General features: G+C 37.0%; 1 protein-coding gene across 6 annotated transcripts in view; it reads right to left on the reverse strand.

Annotated features, from left to right (window-relative positions):
* Positions 1-21,420, reverse strand: part of LOC131694036 (trifunctional nucleotide phosphoesterase protein YfkN) — a 117,524-nt gene that overhangs the window by 8,636 nt on the left and 87,468 nt on the right. For 2 of the 6 annotated variants that reach the window (XM_058982374.1, XM_058982376.1), the window contains exons 2-4: positions 5,924-6,063; positions 4,975-5,290; positions 4,813-4,899 (exon numbers count right to left, since the gene is read on the reverse strand). In XM_058982374.1, the coding sequence (XP_058838357.1) occupies positions 4,813-4,899; positions 4,975-5,290; positions 5,924-6,063 (543 nt within the window). Of the gene's footprint in view, positions 1-4,812; positions 4,900-4,974; positions 5,291-5,923; positions 6,064-19,421; positions 19,961-21,420 lie in introns of those variants that run through there. The other 4 variants (XM_058982378.1, XM_058982379.1, XM_058982375.1 and 1 more) reach the window with 3 other exon arrangements.

Raw genomic sequence — 21,420 nt, forward strand, 5'->3', positions numbered from 1 at the left:
ACTGCATGCATTCAAAAAACCTAAAGAATTTCATTAAACTACAGTATCGACTCCCCCATCTAAAGGGTGTCCCATATCAAATTGCATTACGGAAAAACGGTGTAGAAAATAACCCATTGGGTATATTTTCTTGAAAATTTGGGTAAAAGTAGTTTAGAGTGTATTATTCACAGTGTACTTTTATTGCTGCCAGTTTTTCACGGCGTCACCAGAAAAGCAACGTCGCGAACTGATTTGGCGCAAGCACCTGGAAAATCCTCAACTCTCATCGGGACATCGGAAAACAATTCCGAATTGTGCAGTGAACGGTGAGTTGTTTGATTAAATGTTACTACCAAACTCTGAGCATCGAACGGAAGGAGGAGAAATGCGCTCAGAATGGATGTTCTATTAGTGATCAGGATCACAAGCGTGTAGGGAAAGTGTTCAAGCGGAATCCCATTGTTTCGGTCAGTGATGTGGCCAAAAAGTTGAATCTGTCAGTCTTTCGTTCAGAGAACCAAAGACCGGGAGGGACTACAAACGTGCAAAGCGCAGAAGGCTCCAAATCGTGACGAGCAGCACAATACGGTGGGAAAGTTACGTGGTCGGAAACTGTACACCCAGATGCTAGCGAAGCCTCATTGTCTCATCATGGATGATGAGACTTACGTCAAGACAGACTTCCGGCAGCTTCCGGGGCAAGTTTTCTTCACAGTTCAGCACAATTTTAATGTCCCAAAGAGAGATAAAGAAGCAAAAAATTTCAAAGTTTGTTAATAAATACTTGATTTGGAAAGCGGCAAACGGAGTACGCCGTTCGTGACTAGCAGGACTGTAAACTGGGCGATCTATCTCAAGGAGTCTCTACCGAAGCGACTGCTTCCTCTGTTGAAGCAGCACGTGGGCCCTACGATCTTCTGGACGAATCTAACTTCGTGCAACTATTCAAATGTTGTCCTGGAGTGGAACGAAGCTAATGGAGTCACTTTCTTACTAAGGCCCAGTGGACGAAAATGAAGCAGGTACTAAGAAAACATCCCAAGAAGGTCAAATCTGAGGAAAACGACGAAAAAGTGGGTTTCCGTACAGAAGAAGCTGCAGCCAGCTGTTGTACAGAACCTTACGAGTGGAGTTAAGCGTAAGGTGCAAGCGTACAAGAGTGTATTGAAGTTGAATGATATAAATATGCCAAAAGCTTACTAATGAGTTATATTTTATTGTCCGAAAGTTTGAAAAGGATCAGTCCACGAAGTAGTTTTCTACAGCGTCTTTTCCGTGATGCAATTTGATGCAAATGCACCCTTTACCAGATAATTCAAGCAAACTTATTGAAAAGGACCTGCAAATGAGAGCCTCTCTTTGCTTTCTCTTCCGCTAATAACACAGTCGCATTTGCGTTTGCTGCTTGACTCTTTGCATAATATGCTAGTCGAAATCATGCTCTTCCAGTAGACCTGGAACATTATTGGAAAGATTAATGGTAAAGCCATGATAGAAAGTAAACAAAGAGAGGCTCTCTTTTGCGCATAGGTATATTTCAAAAAGTACGCGATAATTCTCAATCACAGATTTATTTATGGGCGGAAAGAGATTGGGGATCGAAAAATCGCTTATAGCACTCAAACGAAAACGTGTTTATACTGCGAACTTTTGTTATTAGAAAAATAATGTAAAAGAAACCGGAAAAGTATCTGATATTTAGATTGCCAGCCGTGCTCACCTATCGAGGGATAAGACAGTAAAAAAAGATGCACTGAACATAAATTGCACTCTCATTAGCCCTGTTCAGTTTCTTTTCCCCCCGCACTGGAATTCATATTTCATTGGCTCGCGAAGTTTTCGAAACGCTTCCATAGCGGTTTCGTAAAATATCCGGCGATGAAGGTTCACAGTTTCGGCGAAAGATAGCAAGCGAGACGAATTAAAACGCGGCGGACTACAAAGGAACTGTATTTATTGTTTTAACATTTAAACTTTAGGAACGTTTTTTCGACTGGTTTGTTTGACCATTGTATGATTGTGTTGTCTCTTGGCTAAAAACGGTTCTTTTGCGGTGGCAGCGCGTGGCGACGAAGGTTTGACACCGTGCTGCCATCATTTTCCAGAGAAAATCTGGCAGTTCAACAAAAAATGTCTAGCAAATTCTGTCACTTGACAGCGACCTCAAAGTTATTGAAATTTACCATACATTTTAGTCTTCATGGAACGTGTATTGTTCGATTTTTGATTGGGAAAATATAGCCTTGATTTCCAAAATTTGTGCGTAATAACGTCAATAATTTGAAAATCTGGTAGAGTGAGAGGTTAGCCTTTTTACTGGAAGGTTAAAAAACCGACTGTTCTAGATAAATATGGTATAATGTCATCCCCGCTGGCGTGTAACGCAGCATTCGGAATATCTGGGAAAATCCGGCATAAGTTAAAACATTTGGCAAAATTGTTGGATTGAGCGAATGTCTGTTTAATTGGAAAAAAACTGAATGATTCCAGATAAATCTGGAACATTGGTAACGCTGGCCTTGTGAGAACAATGCACGTTTAGTTTTCAACAGAAAAATTGCTTATTTGGCAACGCTGCCACCAATAATGTCTTGCAAAGAGCATCTGAAGACTTTTTTTCAATAGGTCCAATCTGAGCCGGAGAGAGAGCCTCTCTTTGCTTACTTTCTCTTCCGCGAATTACTCGGTCACCTTTCTGATTTCCCTTCAACTCTATGCATAATACGCTAGTAAAAACCTTGGTCTTTCGAAACATACCGATAAATGTTTAAAAAGTTTTATGGTTTCGCAGTAATAAGCGAAAGAGCAAGCGAAAAAAGAGGGCTCTCATTTGCAGATTGGACCTAATGAAAAAAGTCTTTATCTCTACTTTTAGATAAAACCAAAGGCGTTGTTTACTTATGTAAAGGCTCACACAGAATGAAGCCAAATCTACCAATCGAACATGTCACCGGATACCTTTAGCGTGCGTGCTCGCAAGAAGAGTATTGTTATTGGCAGGAAAAATTTTTACAATAATAGAAGTAAAAAACTCTGTTTATATTTTTACCTTTTCTCAATTTTTATATTGCTTACAAGAATCAGGAAGTTAACAACCTCCGAACCTCTACAGTGCCATTGAACGACTATCAGGCTTGTTTTCCTTTTTTATGGTTGATAAATTCACAAACGGAACGTTACAAAACGCTCGATAATCTTATTCCGAATATTATGACATTCTTCTTCAAAGATATTTATGGTAAGTGATTTCATGAGTGTTGCCAGCTTTGATAAAACGTTTTCATTACAAGTGACAAGACTGGTGACGTTGTCTCGAAATATTCTCTCCAGTGTGATAAAAAAAGAAATAAACTTCTGTTACATACAATAGTGCTTCCCCACTAAAATCTTTAAGATATTATACTTGTACTTTGTAAATTGTTTTAAAAATGGGGTCATACTAATACATGGTGTAAAGCATGCCTCACAAACAGTATAGTTTTTCGGGACACTCTTATGAATGTATCCTGCAATGGTACACTAGATTATGTTCTGAGTTATCGAACACGCCATCGTCAAAAATCTGTTCAGAATACTCCAACTCCACAAGATCCACCTGAAAAAAGGAAGGCATTTTAGACCCAGACTCTATTTGGTGTTATCCACCTGGTATACTCTTTTTCATCTGATTTGATTTGTTTGATTTACGGATGCCTTCGGTTAAGTTCATTAACCGTTTTATATCGTCCGACTTATAAAAACATGAAGGAATTTCAGACATGAACTGTGACAAAAAAGCAACTTCAAGTTATCTTTAAATTGAAGAGTAGTTGGACGTTATTCAAGCAGTGTTCTTGCAATAAATTTACACTAAAATTTCAAGTAATAATTAATTTCATTTTTCAACACTCTATGATACAGCAAATTAGCATTAAATGTTAAATGCTTTAAAAATTAAAAAAAAAATCAATGCATAACCAACCCCCCTAGTTACTATGAAAGCCTTGTTTTGGTATTATAGTAAAACATTGGACTTCACTGCAAATGGTTATTATTGTTCTGTCACAGTGACATGGTTCGTAACTGTTCTATTCGAGTGTCAAGTTCATCCGAGAAAAATCCGCTTAAAATAACTTGAGCCCTGCGTTGGCTCGAATTCTTTGAATAAATTTAAACACGTTATTGATTAAATAGCATTCAATAAATCAGATGAAATAATGTTTGAAATGATTTTCGCTTCCGTTTGCCACGATAAAGTTGCTTAATTTTTCATTCAGCATGAATTTATTTTGTAATTTGATCAAAGTTACTCAAAGTTACCGCAAATATTCCGGATGCCAGAAAAAAATAAATAGTATGTATTCTATGCAGTGTTGCGCATTCCTCTGTACGGGACTCTATTGTATACAGACTCTAGATAAAACTACTTAAACCAATGATTCGAGTAAAAGAAAATATTTGATGCCTCATTTTTAAATGAAATCTATGCACAATTTTGTCACATTTCATCACCAATACACACTTATGGCACATGTGAGGGTTACTTTTGTTTACATTTTAAATAACAAGTTTTTATTATAGTCATCCGATGTTCGTAATAGTTGAGAGACTATTACCGAATAGATATAAGCATCTATTGACTACTATTACTCATTTTCAAAATATTCAATAACAATTTTATGAAAGATTTTTCTCGAATAGTGATAAATGGCACATAAGATAGCATAGCAACGACATGTGATACCAGTAAAAGTTCGCTCATAAAACAGGTTATTTGTTCAACACATGACTTTCGTGCCAAATATTCAAAAAGTTTGACTCTAGTATTTCCAATTCAACTACACGACTTACCGAAATCATGATTTCCAAACACCGCACAGTGCGTCCCAACGGTGTTTAGCACCGGCACCATCTGTTCGCCTCGAGTAAAGGTACTCACTAAAATGAAAACACCGCCATGTTTAATAAATACAATCGAAGCCAGAAAAGCAAATGCAAACAGCTGATACTCACACATACTGGGCGAGAACGCATCCCCGCTGAACAAGACCAGCGGGTTCAAGTGATCGAAAGATTTGACTGCAGTAGCGAACCGAGCCGCACCACCGATCGGTTCCTGCTTGGAGGTGGCATCAATGTTATACACATCGTTGTAGTGTATGAGGGTTAGCTTATCATTGTTCGGCACGGAGCTCGTCATACTGTCTAGTTCATTCGGTTGTGCGCCCTGTTTGATCAGTGCACCAGGATTCAGGTGCAGCAGACTCGGTGTGCTGGTCTGTAGCTGTGTGACGGCCCTTTTACCGGCTTCTCGTACCTCGACTGATGCCTGTCGAGGAAAGGACAAGATTGAATTAGTTATTGCGAATGCGATACAAAATTGATTGCTTCCGGACTGTGTAAAGCTCACATCGAGAAGGAGACAAAGCAGCAAGATCAGTGACAGTAATAACTCAAGCCTTGTGTTCATGCTTGTGGTCGGGTGGGTGTGCTGAAGGCGGTGGAGCGTATACTATGTGTGGGAGGAGAAGATAAATAAATTTTGATGGCAACTTTTCTTACGGTTCAGCCTTCCGTTGAATAAACCATCAAAATGTCATAACGAAATTCTAGAGCAAACATCAAAAGCCAACTGAATGAATGAAACAAGCCAATTTAATTTTAAAAGTCCAACCCTGCTAGTACATAAAACATACATACATACACAGACACTAAAGCAAACGTAAAATGGTAGCACATCTAGGAAAATCACGACAACAAAAATTTAAATCCAATGACAATGACATTCTCCATCCAGAGGAATATTATTATATACTACAGGCAAAGCCACTCCATCCCCTATTCACCATCTGAGCCGGTAGATAACAGTGGTGAACCGGAACTAACCGAGTGGCACATTCGTTACACAGCAAAGGGTGGGGGGAAACAACGGGTTGGAGAGGAAAAACAGCAAATTGAACACCTGTTTGAGCCAACCGACGACATTCTTCAGTCCCTGGGACACTTCCGAGGTTTCGATACTGGCGGATCCACTGTCGACCAGGTCGCCCCATTTTGAGCGAAGGGCCGCCTGGGAGGCAAATCCGGCCATATTTCCGCTTCCTTATTTTCATCCACGAGTGTGTAGGTTACATTTTTTCGGGAAGTATTTTTCATTGCGCAGTGGGCGACCCCGAAAGTGGTAGATACAGTCATACAGCCAGGATGGTAATGCGGGCGGCGTAACGAAGCGAGATGAAAGTAATGAGAAAATGATTATGAGTTTGGTGTTCGGCCGTGGAAATGATGCTGGTAAAAAATTGCTACTGTCTCAACCAACCCAAGGAAGCTTTATGCAGGTAGCATCGCTATCATTAAAATCAAAACTACAATAATAAAATTCAAATTCCACGGTGCAGCATCGATTTTTTGAATCTTTTGTCAGCTAGAGGCAATATTTTTTTAAACAGGTGATTACGAGAACCAAAATCAAAATGAAACAAATATGACAACAGCTATGACCTCAAGAGGAGTCAGAGGGTTGTTTTGAACGAATGAGAAAGAAAATGCCGCAGGGATAGTATCGATCTACAAGCTTCTAGTGGAGCTCAAGCTCAGGATAGATGCCCACTTGATGTGTTTAATGTTCGTATTTTTCTCTCCCAGCTATTATTCTTATGACGCACGAAAAACCATTTGAAGAAAAAATAATAAAACCAATTTTTGTTTTATCATCTATTATGTAAATAATTAGATATGTATTAAAACTTCCATTTCATTTTTTAGAATCGTTTCAGAAAAAAATAATTTTTGCAAGTTATGGTACTTTTTTAAACACGATACACATCATACCAAAAAATCCTACATCTCAATTTCAATATTTTGAACAACTTCCATATTTCAATTACGTTTTGCCTTTCTCATATAGAAAGGTTATGCAATCACTCTGAAAAACGTCAACCTAATCCCGGCCCGGAGGGCTGAGTGTCATATCCCATTCAATTCAGTTCGTCGAGATCGGAAAAAGTCTGTATGTGTGTGTGTATGTATGTATGTGTGTATGTGTGTGTGTATGTATGTGCGTATGTGTCAAATAATGTCACTCATTTTTCTCAGAGATGGCTGGACCGATTTGCCCAAACTTAGTCTCTAATGAAAGGTGCAACCTTCCCATCGGCTGCTATTGAATTTTGGATCGATCGGAATTCTGGTTCCGGAATTACGGGTTTCAGAGAGCGGCCACACAGAAATTTCTCATATAAACTATAGGAAAAATTAGAAATAGAATTTTTATTTTTGATGCTAAATGTGTTCAAGGTGCATGAAACGTCGAGATTTGATGCAAACTCGAAAAAAAATCGACGACGATTCACTTTTTTGGATTTTGGCACATTTTTGCCTTTCTCATATAGAAAGGTTATGCAATCACTCTGAAAAACGTCAACCTAATCCCGGCCAAATTTTTTTTTCGACTCGCATAAGGTTTCTGGATTTTAACAGGGGCGTAGTTGATGGTTTACGGAGAGGGGTTACACCCCCCCCTCTACTGTTCACTCCCCTCCTTTAAAAATCTCCTTAAATCACCCCTCAGACCACCACCCCATCCAGCCCTCATACCCCTACCTTTCAACCCCATCATCTTTAAACCACCACTATATCACAAAGCATACCAATTTAAGCTGAGGAGTCGTTCGTTCATGGGACTTTCGCCCTCCTCACATACCCACCCCCGCATGACAAAATGAGTTAGCAAGCAGATAACATTGATCTAATGCTGATTAGGCTAATGGAATATGATATTTTTTTGTTTCAAGTGTTTCACCGTCGACACGTAGCTCATCATGTTCATGGCTGACATGCCATTGTGTATAAGTGCAAAGTGTACTAAGAATGTAATGGACATTTCCACAATTATGTTGAACATAAAAAGCCTCCGTGTCATAGTTAAGAGAAATGAGAAAGGCACAATTGCACCGCTAGGTGGATTAAAACAGGTTTTTTTTTATTCTCGTTTATTTTCCGTCGGTCTCTGTCCGCACTGAGTGCCAACCACCGACGTCAGAGAGGTAACTCCATCATCTGGATCCTAAGTGTCGACCCATCAATATATAGGCCGGGACCAACGGCTTTACTTCCCTTCCGAAGGAAAACGTCACCAAAGATGTCTGACCTCACTGCACAAGTGGTCCAGAATGTATATTTAGCAGGAATTTAAACTTGTAGCTAAAACTTAACATAACCTTACAATATGTTTAGGGAAGTTAGTGTACTTTGCAAGGCCCATCTGTTTGTTTAAACAGAAGCTAGGGTGGTTCTAATTTTAGCAAGATTTAAAATTGAACTTTTTAACGGTTCGAGACAGAGCTTGACAGTCTTCGTGAAGTTGTAGAGCAATAAATTTTAAACTAGTTTGTTGAAGACATGCAAGCTCTATCTTATATACTCCATTGCACGAGAAATCTCAATGTAAACTTTAGAGTGGTCCCGGTTTCATTTCTATAACTTTTGTAGTTTTTATTTTACCCTGAAGAACCCTTTGGACAAGTTGGAGATTATTTTAGGGTACATATTTTCCTTTTATACACCAACTACTAAACTTTTTTGATTCAAAGTTATGAGAACCTTTATATAATAAATGTAACTTTTCCGAATAGTATTAGGGCATTTCACATTAAACACCGATGCTCCCATAAGAAATATCATGCTTTGTAGTATAGATCCCAAAAAATGGCATATACGATATTTTTCTATATTTTGCAATATTTAATCAATAAATAGTTTTTTTCAGTATAAATTATGTATTACGTAACTTTCTAACGAAAAAATCTATAGTTTCGGTATATTGAGATAAACTGCTCTTCTTCAAAATATCAGAAAGCATTTCTAAAAGCATCTTAATGAAAAATCAAAACTGCAAAGGTTATATAAATGAAACCATTTTTTACGAAATATCCTAACTTTTTTGGTAAATTTCTTGTAAAATGAGAAGTACAAGACATAGAGTTCCCAGTATCTAATCAATTTACTGGTAGACAGCGAAACCCTATCTCGAACCATTAAAAAGTGAATTTTCTGATTTCAATAAATTATAAACCACTCTATCCAAAATTTAAAATAATAGAATAGTCTTGTAAAGCACAAAATTTTATCATGAAAACAAAACTATGTCTTTTATATTCTCCGCCAGTGAAAGTCATTTAAACATACTACCAAGGGTCCATTCACGAAATGCCAATTTTTTAATATTATATCCTTTGGGTGGTTTTCAGAGTTTTTGAAGACGAACATTTTCTTCTAATACATAAATACTCTAGCTTCTATTATTCTCAAAAGTTATAAGTACTTATATCAAAATTTTATTCTTTTTAAATAAATTTTTAAAAATTTTCAAAAATATAGTATTCACCATTTTTGTTCAATTATACCTCGAATCTTTATATGGAGTTGATAAAGAATTGTCTTTTGTTTGCCCTAATGAGTGATATTGGCATTCTCATCACTTTTCAACGAAAAATGGATCCTGATAAAAAAAAATGTTATACACGGCCTTTAACCCATATAGTCCAACGATTCCACATATTGTTTGGATGATACCCTGAACAGGTCGTTAGGTTCTTAAATCATACGATGTTTATTAGGGGAGTCTATGACAAAGTTGTAGGTCGGGTAATTATAACTGTATTCTCTTAAGATACGAACTTTTAAGGTCCTATAAATTTTAAAATATAGCGCATTTTTAAAAACAATAGTTTGTTATTATTTCATTGGGACTTTAACCTAATAGGTCATTCGCTCGTTGAAAACAACCCATAAGTTAAATTTTTACTCAAAATATGCATATTTTTAATAGAACTGTGTTTAATTGTTCACCGTTTTTCTTCAATGTGTAATTTTAATCTATTGTGAGAAAATACTAAAATAAGTACACGAACATCGTCAAAAATATGATTAAGCCGCTAATAAATCGGCAGTATTAACCCTCCGCTGCCCAATCCCGCCTTTTGGCGGGTTACGGGAAAATCACTATAGAATATTCAAAACACGATTGTATGTTGTCACCACCATGAAAATCTCTTCACAATAATTCCATTAATCATACAAATGCATTATTTGCATTGTATTGTTGAATACATTTAATGTTGAAAGTTGAAAATTTGAGGAAAATGTTAAAAAAATATTTTGTGCAAGGTGGTGTAATTTAGTTAAAAACTGTTTATGGTTTTTTAAATTTTTGGAGAAAATAAATAAAGATTTTTATGTTGCTAGCTTATAGTACTCCTCTGTAGCTGTGACATTATGTTATGAACAATGCGGAAATAAAAGTTATTAGCAATGAAATCTTGACTCGTAAGAAAGAAATCTGTGGCTTTCGTGAACTGGCAATATATTTTTCGGCTTTCTGATTACAATATCAATCTACAATAGCTTTTTAAGCAAAACAAAAATGTGGTCAGCAGAGGGGTAACACGCTTCGCATTGGAGAACCAAGTTTTACGACTTAAAATACAAGCTATTCTTATATAACTTTAATTTGATACACAATTACATAAATATAAATATGTTTTGGGTAAAAGTTATCATGTTTTCAAAAAGCTCTCTATCTTTAAATGTATAGAATCTACACAGTTTGCATTTTCACAACTTTCTCAAAGATACCGTATTCATATCTAGCTTGATTAAAAAATTGATAACAGCGCCGTCCTAGCGAAAGCATTCTGAACTAGTTTGATGCAATCAAATAAAGCACTAGGGGCTACACAGCAATTTTTCCGAATACAACATAACTCTAAAACAAAAACTAACAATGGATGCCACTTTTTTTCCAACAACTGCATGCCGTTGTTCCCTTGATTCCATATTTCTCGATCAGTTCCGATTTAGAGACATGGCACCACAGACTAACAGACATAACACTCAAAAACAATGCTTCGCCCGCTTTAACGGTCATTTTAAATATATTTGTCGTTGGGATTGTGGCCACATTTGCAATTATGGCACCACTGACATGAGTAAGCATATGAGGGATAGACCTCTAGTAAAAAATTGTTCCCAAACCTGAGGTAACCCACCAGCAAATGAGTGTTTGGGACCGTGAATAAAAGTTAGTGGGAAAATTACCGGATCGATATTTTTGAGGAAATTCCCTCATAGTGTTATGTCTGTTAGTCTGTGATGGCCCTTTCACTGGAATTTTCAAAACATATTTTAGATATAAAATAGCCATACATCGCAAGTATGTAAGCGGCGCTCATCTTCAGAAACAACTTTTTGGGCCGAAACGTCCACGTTCAGCGCAATTCACCTGAAATGGATTTTATGTCGCGTTTACCGATATACGAGTTACAACCAAACATTTGTAGTTGGCCAATTGATATACTGTTTTTTCTTAAGACTTTTTTGGTGATATTTAGCAGGTAAAACAGATCGAAATGGGGAGTAAACGAAACCAATTATGCAAAAAACTTCTCCCCAGAGGCAGAATTCGAACCTGCAACCCTTGGGATTCCAGCCAAATGCACAAACCCTTATGCTTTCCCTGGGCTATGATGACGTCCTAGGAAGAACATATGATTATCGCATTGCCTACAGTGATCGCACCACTGCCTCTAGAGAGAAATCACACACAACTGCCGCTGCCACCCACGCACAGTGATCGCCTTCCATACAAAAGTCGGACAAAACTTCAAAAACGGCCCGAATGAAAACTTCACATTAAGGTAATTTTGTGACGCTGAATTCATATTTGATATTCATTTTTTGCTTTTTATTACCTCAAAATTTTGGCAGTTAGGTTGGTTCGAAAATTCAAAATTTATGAATATAAAAGGCACTATAATTGAAAATTCATTTTTTTAAAATCAGGTGTGGTGAATTTTTAGCAGAATACACATTTTTTCAATTGTTGATAATGTTAAGAGACATTTATAAATTATATTACGAACCCTGGATAATCAAAGGCTACCACGCGTCTCCTTCAGACATATCATGAAAAATCACCTTTTTTCATACCTCGGGGCAGAAAGGGGCAAAACAAGATATTTATTAGTACACTAATTTTCAAGTATCATGAACAACAAGTGATCTTTCCGAACTGTTTCCAAAAAGAACAGCCACTTTGAACATTATAGTTCCAATTTAATGCACGATTTATTATTTGTTCTTCATGTCTGAGCGAGAAGAAAGGCTTGTATCGACTAAATCGAACGGCAACTATAAGCCCAGCGAATAACCTTTCAAATGAAACCAGTTCGACCGTAATCGGAAGCTTAACTAACAAGATATATTCATTTGAATAACTTAGGTTTGAAGACAATTTTTCTCAGAATTCGTCACCTATTTTACCTTTGAAGTTCTAACCTTTTCTCCTCAGGCATAATATTTTGAGAAGACACTATTCAACCTGTTTACAAACAGAGAGAAATATTAAATTATGAAAAATCAAAAACAAAATTTTGAGGTTTTGTCTAGCTAGGCGACACTGTGCCACGTGGGGTTACCCTCTTTTGAACTCCAGCTGTTATTGTCGACTGTATCCAGTTTCATTGCATCAAGATCGTTGTACTGTTCACTTTCAGCAAGTTAAGAGCAACAATAAATTAAAAAATGTAACCTTGTACTACTGTAAGTCCCTTAGTCTTTAAACTAGTAAACGAATTGTATACAATACACAGGCTTATATGTTTCTGAAGCTTGTGTATTGTATAAAATTCGTTTATTGGTTAAAGACTGATGGTTTAACCGAAATCGGGACTTAGATTTTAGTTGTTTTTATTGGCACATTGTTATTTGTTTTTCATAGTTTATCATTGTGTGATGTCAGACCAATTCTGATGCACAACGATCAAATGGAGTGGTGTTTGAATCCATGACACAATTGACACAATCCGAATAAAAACACATCAAGCTGAGCGATATTATTATGGTTTATATCGAGTGTATTTCTAGTGCGGTGTTCCAACTGTTTTTTGGTGGAAACTAACAGATTTTCTATATTTTTAATATCGATTAGAGGTTTTAACCTTAAGGTCATTCGCCTCTTCGGGTTAGAAAAATCTCTAATCAAAAAATTTTAACCATATGTGCGGGGTCGGGACTCGAACAAGGCAATCGATTTACCAACTACGCTACGCCCTATAGATTTTATTTGAAAAATTGTTAATAAGTAGCCAAACAAATTTCTACAAAATGTATTTAATTGTATCAGGTTTTATGAATATGTTGATGATTTATGCCAATTTGAAAACCAAGAAAAACCACAAAACCATTGTCAATATAAGTGTCATATGAAAAGGAGTCAGTATATAACGAAAGTTAGTGATTGAGGCCCTTTATGGCCTCCAAAATGGAGGCTTCTGGTTACCACAAAACACTTAAAACCATCACCAATATAGGTGTCATTTGAAAAGGAGTTGTCAGTAGATGACAGAATAGATGATTTACTCCATTTCGAAGTCCAAAATGGTGGCATCCGGGGGTTATAAAACTGTGAAAATTGTCATTTGAAAGGGGATGGTCTATATAGTGTAAATGAATTATTTTCTCCATCTCTTCGAAGATAACGGAAATGGATAACATAGGCTGCTTTGAAATGCAATGTGGTTGCTTCCGGTATCTATGAAATCACCGCAATCTTGACAAAAATCCTCAATAATTCTCCTTATTTAAAATTTGTCGTAGTTTATGGATGATCTATTCAAAACAACAAACAGCTCTTCGGAATCGAAGGAACGGGCACAGTCAAACCAAACTACCAGATCTAGAGCGCGGTTTGCTGCTCCGTGTTGAGATCCTTTCCCATGGCGGTTAGAGATTAGTTGCCTTATCCGTCGCAACTTGGGGGTCATTCAGTCTGCCCTTTCGCGTGTTATCATTCACGTCCATGTCATCATCGGTACTGCTTTCTTGCTATTCCCGGTCAGAGGCTCTTATTTGTTTCAAGTTCTTACGGGTCGCTGTTGTAAATTCGTTTTCATCGGAATTAGCTTCTTAATTGGTGAGGCTAGTGGTTGGTTTGGGAATGGTCGCCGTGATCATTGTTCCTTCATAATTGTTTAATTGGGTCGTTGTTTTTGGTTGTTTGGTCCAATCAATATTTCTAGTTCTACCTTCTGGGGCGTAAATAAATAAATTGGAGCAAGAAATGTATTTCACATCTTAATGGTACCCGGATGTCACCATCTTGGATTTCCAAACGGCGTTGATCACTCATTTACGTTGTCTATTGACCACCCCTACCAGAGGACACCAATATTGATGATGGTTGTCTATATTTTCTAGTAACCGGAAGTCGATTTCCGATATCTACTGACCACCCCCTTTCAAAAGACACCCATATTGATGATGGTTTTCAGTTTTGTGGTAACCGGAAGTCGCCATAGTGAATTTCAAAACATCGTTAATCATCAATGTCCGATGCCTGTTGACCACCTTCTTTCATATGACATCCATTGTGATGATGCTTCCCTCTATTTTCCAGTAACAGGAAGTCGCCATCTTGGTTTTCAAAACGGCATTAATCATCGATTTCCGATGTCTGCTGATTACCTTCTTTCAAAAGACACCCATATTGATGATGGTTTACTGTTTTGTGGTAACCAGAAGCCGCCATCTGGGATTTCAAAATGGCGTTAATCATCAATTTCCAATTTTCACTGATTACCTCCTGTTACATCCATTTGCTGATGGTTTGTATTGTATTGTCATAACAGGAAGCCGCCATCTTGGCTTTCACTGTAGAATCAATAAGCAATTTCCGTTAAATACTGACTTATACTGATTCAATGTTTCACGATTGCTAGGGTGTCGAAAAATTTACTGAAATTTCCTCACTCACGGGTCCGAATAGGATATATTTCTAACACCCCTTTCATACACAGATACAAAAATGCTCAGGACACCCCTTCTCCCTTAAGCTCAGCTTCCTCCTCTCTCCAGAAAAACCACCCCCTGAATATCTTCTTGGTGGGGCGTATGCCAAATTTCATTACAATTGGACTCGTCGTTTAGACGTAGTTAGCGGACATACATGCATCCATTTATTTTTATGTATTTCGCTAATACAACTCATATTTAATTTATATAGAACCTATATATCTATAGATATTCTAAAAAAATCATGCCTATAACCTTCCCAGAAATATCTGGAGCACATATAAAAAGTTTGCAGTCGATCCGTACAGCGGTTAAGGGGGAATGCTAGGTCATCGCAAAAGTAATTTCATTTTTATAGCATAGAACCTGAATCGTGACAAAATTTTGCAAAATGCCGATGAACTTTTCGAACCGAGTCTTTGTTCGAATTGGCGATTATTTGCCAAAGATAAGATAAATGTTTTGTTTGTGTTCAGCATAACTAAGCTGACCAACTCTGCCGAAAAAATCCGTACACCATGCGGACTGTGTGCGTGACTGTGGTGAATGATCGTGCTTCGTTGCCGAATGGTGTACGGATTTTTTCGCCAGAGTTGGTCAGCTTAAGCATAACAAATTATTTCTTTAGTTATGGATATATAGGTTCTATGTCACTGTTAGGTGAGGGATTCCAGGAGAAACCGGCCGCAAAATATGACCATCGTAGATTCGAACGAAACTTTGCAGGTGTGTTCGGTGTATGAATCTCCATGATATTCTCTGGCAATTGGAATATTTTGATACAAGAGCAATTTTTCAAAAGGGCCTAAACGTTTCTACGTGCATAAATTTCAAATTTTTTTTGTTCGTTCACTGTATTTTATACAGCAAAACTATCAGAGAACGAGTTACAGGGTATAAATACTTCTATCTAAAAAAAAATATACCCTGAAAAAAATGTGTCATTTTTCAAAAAAACAAAAATTTATGTTAAAAATTTAAATTGCGAAAAAACCCATTTTTTAAAAAATTTTCTATTTTGTCTACGAAAACCTAAAGAGAAAAGAAACATTTTGAATGTGATTGCATGATGGAGAACTTATCGGTAAAAAAGTTTTTCTAACAATAACTTCATACATGTTTTAAAATTTCATACTAATTGACATACAAAATTGTAATTTTATCACAGAATATAATTCTAAGAATCATTTAAAATCAAAATGTATTTAACAAAAATCTTCCAAAATCCGATAGTTTTCGAGATATTTGGAATTTTGCTCCATCAAAAACAATTATTTCCTGTAATTATGCTCTTTTCAAAAGTTATTCGCGTTACCCCATCATAAAATGTCAAAAATCTAATGTTTATCGTTTTAAAGACGTAAAAGCAAATTTTTTAGTGTATTTGGAGCATGGAGAAGCTTTCAATAAAAAAGTTTTCTTAACAACAACTTGTGACATATTTTTATAATTCATACTATTTGCAGTCAAAAATACAATTTTCTTTTTAAATATGATTCTAAACGCCTTTTTAAATCGAAATGCTCATAACAAAAAATTTCTGAAATGTAGTATTTCTAGAGATATTTTAACTGTTTAACTGTGTTTAACAACTGTTTTATTACGACCTTTTCATAAGTTATTCGCGTTTCTCCATCAACAATAATAGGTTTTTCAAAAGGCCCATAAACTTTCCTACAACTTTTCCTTTGACATCAAGGCGATATTGTAAACCATTTGAAAGCTACATGAAAGTAACCTTCAAAATGTTTCCTTTCTCTTTAGGTTTTTGTTGACAAAATATAAAAATTGTAAAAAAATGGGTTTTTTCGCAATTTAATTTTTTAACAGAAATTTTTATTTTGTTGAACAATGACACAACATTTTTTTCAGTATATATTTTTTTCGGACAGAAGTATTCATTCCCTGTAGCTCGTTCTCAGATAGTTTTGCTGTATAAAATACGGTAATCGAACAAAAAAAAATTGAAATTCATACACGTGGGAACGTTTACGCCCTTTTGAAAAGTTGCTCTTGAGTCAAAATAATCTTATTACCTGTGGAAAATGTTTAGTCTTCCATGCCGGTGAAATGTGTAAAGTTTCATCGGAATCTAAGATGGTCGGTCACGATTTTAAAGATTTTCGGACGGATCTTCGTGGAATTCCTCAGCTGTGTTTAAAATCAACAACATCCTCACACATATTTCTTGCGATGAAAAAAAAACATAATTATTTTTGAAAACAAATATTTTTCGATGTTTCGAATTAACCGAAAAAATTAAGATATACTTGTACCTATTTAGCAGGCAATTTGCACTTGTGACAAACGAGAAAGATTTTGTCGCAGAAAGTTACATCTAGGATGAAATTTACAAAACAAAATGCCTCCAAAACTGTCTTTTGAATCGATAAAAAACGCTATTTTGGCCAAATTTAGCCTCACGTCACTCTTCCCAGAGCGTGGTAGATTGTTATAAATCTAATTCGGTGCATGTAGTCCCTATGAATATAAATTTGCGCTCGAAATCTATTGCACTATGATGAAGCGATAACTTAGAAAAAACATGAAAAAAGTAAAGAATACAAATGAAGGATGGATAAAAATTGAGTAAAGAAATACTAGATAGGACTGTAGAAGATCTTAAGGGTGGCTTGAGGAAAACGTGTCGAGAATTATGTATATCAAACAACCTCCAATAATTGTTTCAAGTTCGAACAAAACCATCACCACTTAGCAGCTATGACCTAATTAGCATCACATCGCTTACTCGCAGACTAGTTCCGTACCCCTCTTATCAACAAGACGCGCTGCGTTTCACGTGCATTCCGGAAACCAATCTTACCCTCTTTTCCGGAACCTACCGCCGCACCCAAGATCGTAAAAATCGTCAATCAGCCTTAAACCAAGCAGTACTCGTTTTTGAGCATCCACAGACTTGCTCGTTTGCCATGATCTCTGGACACCTATAGTTCTAAACAATTCATGGTTGATTTGTATATTTGAACATTACTTTCGATTATGTTTAACTTAAGAACCGTTTGGACCCAGCACTGCACGATTAACGCGCTGCCGTAAACACTGTTGATAACCAACACCAGAAAAGGAACGAGATAACAGAATAAATAACTGCAAATTATACGAGCTTCAATTTACCAAAGTGATAAAATTATTCAATTCCAAGACAGACAGTTTCGTTGTGCCAATCATGTGTAAAAGCACGTGTAGCAATTTTGTGATAGGGAAAAAATGCTATACTCAAGGACATATTGCTGGCGTACAACATTACCAGCATAATTCTGAATTGACCTGATAACCGCTTATCGCGGGAACAAAGCAGTTGTTTATATTTAGAATTTAAAGAAATCTAGACAGACATGTTAAATGGTCCTAAGCGCCTCTCTTTGTTTACTTTCTCTTTCGATTATTACAGCAAAATCATAAAACTTTCCAACATTCTTTCAGTATATACTGACGGATATTGATTTCGATTAGCATATTATGCCAAAATTTAAGGAGCAAACTGAAAAGCGGCCAAGTTATTAAAGAAAGAGAAAGTAAACAAAAGAAAACTCTCAATTGTACTTAGGACGCTTTCACATATTTACTATAAACGCAAAAATAAACTACAACCGGTTTTCGTCCAACCCCCGAAGGTTGGCAGCCTCATAATATTGTTGGCCGTATGGTTGAATCATCAGCCTCGGTTGAATCACTCTCGGAAGCATTTTCCTTTATACTGACATCATTATCTACTTTGCAACTGGAAGTGGGCTCGATGAACGGAAAACATGTTATGGCTGCAATAAAATATTCCAATCCAAACAATCGCGTCTGGCCATAATACCTATTAATGCGCAAACACATAACAGCTCAGCTTTCTAAACCTTCATGAGGTCATAGATTGATGCTACCTAATGTCTAACATACGTTTCGTTCTTGTTGGGAACAATATACTTAATCTCAGTCAATCAGAAAAATTCCCCGTTGAGAGATTGGTCATATCCCAAACTTCATTCACCTTGACAATAATAGATAGAGGGGAATTCGCTCTTCTACTGTTTTAAATTCAAAGAAAAAAATTCGTTCGAGATACTGAGCCGATGCCTCAGAAAAGATTCGGTAATATTTCAAGCAATCAAAATAAGAAAAAAAAAATGAAATTTCGCCAGTTTCACGGAAATTACAACCCTTTTCCAATACTTTCATGACCTTGTCCTACATGTGTAACGTAGCACTGAAAAAAATCAGAAAAGCACTCACTATCTCCCGTGAACCCAAATAAAATCGTGAATGCAATCTTTGAAGGAGTTTTTTTCTATCTTTTATCATTATCCTTTGATTTCTTTTTTGGTTCGATAGGCTTTGCGCGATGTACCTATACGAACGAATATTCTCGCAACGAGTTACAACGATGACTGAATGCGCCTGACTGCTGCAGTGTCCTTGACCCCAAAAAAGGCAACAGCACTGTGTGTCTAGAGTAAGATGCAATCGTAGGATGCTGAGACGATGCACCCTGCGACTAGCATGTGTTGTAAATCAACGTCCATTGAGAAGCTTAAAGTGAATCAGTTTGATATGTACTCGTCTGGCAGAAATACCACATGCACTGTTCACTCATCTATTACCTTGCTTCCTCTCGATCCTATCGCAAAGCGCCTGCCTCTTCACGAACTACACAGCTCTGTCGGGCACACTTGATCGAATTACGCTTGTTTGAGGTTGATTTCCTTCTTCCATAAACTGTTCGGTGCTATGAAACACTTAAAATTTCAGCTCACTCAGCAAATTCCTCATTGGAATAAATAAGACCCCAGATATTGATCTAACACAACTGTTTTGGCCACACACACAAACACTGCTTGGCAGAGCAGAGCTACCTTCTTTTTATATAGAACAAAAGCTCTATTTGTTCTATTCAAAACCTGGTAAACATCTGATAGACATGACAAAACTATTTTCACTTTCCCTGCTTCAACTTTTACTCTCGTCTAGCATGTCTAAATTCATAAATAAACCCCAACAAGAAATCTCAGCCACTAGCGAGCACGTGCTCTACCGCATAGTACACAAATTTGCAAAAATCAACCACCGAAGCAGAACTCATCCAGCCAACTATCAGCTAGCTGCGTTCACTGTAAAACGTACGTCCTTTCCAGACCGAGGCTTGCGCGAAACTCACTTGAACTTTCGTTCTCGGCTCGTCTGCCTCGTGTACCTATACCCCGGATGGATTGTCCCCGTGCCTACCTCACCCGCCACGACTAACTGATGGCTGTTGGTGAATGACGGCAAGCAAGCATGGCGATGCCGCTAATTCCGCTTTTATGACGATTTTTGTTTTGACCGTCACGCGTTGGAGGTCGCTCGCAGAATTAATTGTTGTATGTGTATCAACCAACCAACTGCCATCAAACGCAAGCGAGCAGCGTTTCGAGAGAGCGCTAGGTACTTGCCGACCAACAACGGTATGCTCACTCTTCAGTACTAGGGAGAGTTTTGAGAGTCAGCAGTGCTCAGTGCTCAGCATTTTGCAGCGTGTTGAGGTTTTATTGGATTCGACTGATGAGTGCAATCTGAGGTCATGCGAGTGTACTTGGTGTTGGATTGTGTTTGATTGATAGCATATTGGTCAGCGGAAACAGTGACATATTTTTTTACATTTTATTGTCCGGTTTAAAGGGAAGTTCTCTGATGTTCGGGCACTAGTGATTTTTCATAAACTAAAATTTATCCACAAATTACGTCACGTATTTAGGGGTGGAGGTAAACAAACAAAATCGCGAAGAGTTGAGGAGGGTGTAGAGAACTTATAAGACATCATTCAGAGAATGTTGGCATTCGTCTAAATTTTCTAAAAATCACGTTAATGGCTCCTTAAACAATTAGTTGCTGGTACTCAAACACGATTTCGTTAGAGTTTCTGAGCGTGATGCACTCGATGTACTAGCACGACTGTCGGAAGGAGAACCACCGAGGGTACAAGAGTAAATCATTAAAGTTTAAGATTTCAGTAAGATGTAACTGATATCGATCAATTTATTTCGTGCACAGTGCCGGTGTTTGGAGTGATATACATATAAAAATATTACATACATTCAGGGAGGGAAATACAGTTTGGTGGAGTAAAGGGATAATGTAGTGCACTGGCTTTACGGACGAACGAATGAATCAAATTTCTTGTAGATTGCATTGCCCTGTAGTTGCATTTAGAGCTTCCATTTTCCGATGGTTTTCAGCTTCCCGGAATTCGGGAAATAAATAAAAAAATTCCCGGAAATCCCGGGAATACATAAGAAAAATAAAAAAAACTAAATTAAAAAAGTTTCCAAACCCGATTGATTTCATGTATATCTGTCTTAAAACAGTTGTCAGAAGATGTCGATTTGATGGACTACACAGCATTGAATCATTTGATAACTCGTCACTCAGTTCATACAACAACTTCTTTCGACTGATTTTTCTTGGATGTATATAAAAAAAGCTATCCAATTCTGTCAAAAAACAAGCTGCTCAGTTTTTTTTCAATTCGTTTATTTGATAAGGCACGTTTGCGTTAGCTTAAAGTTGCCTTTTTTTTCTTTGTTTTACATTTTGATTTTTTTTAAAACTAGGGGGTTTTCTATT

The sequence above is a fragment of the Topomyia yanbarensis genome, chromosome 3 (assembly GCF_030247195.1).
Source record: "Topomyia yanbarensis strain Yona2022 chromosome 3, ASM3024719v1, whole genome shotgun sequence".
In the NCBI taxonomy this organism is placed as follows: domain Eukaryota; kingdom Metazoa; phylum Arthropoda; class Insecta; order Diptera; family Culicidae; genus Topomyia; species Topomyia yanbarensis.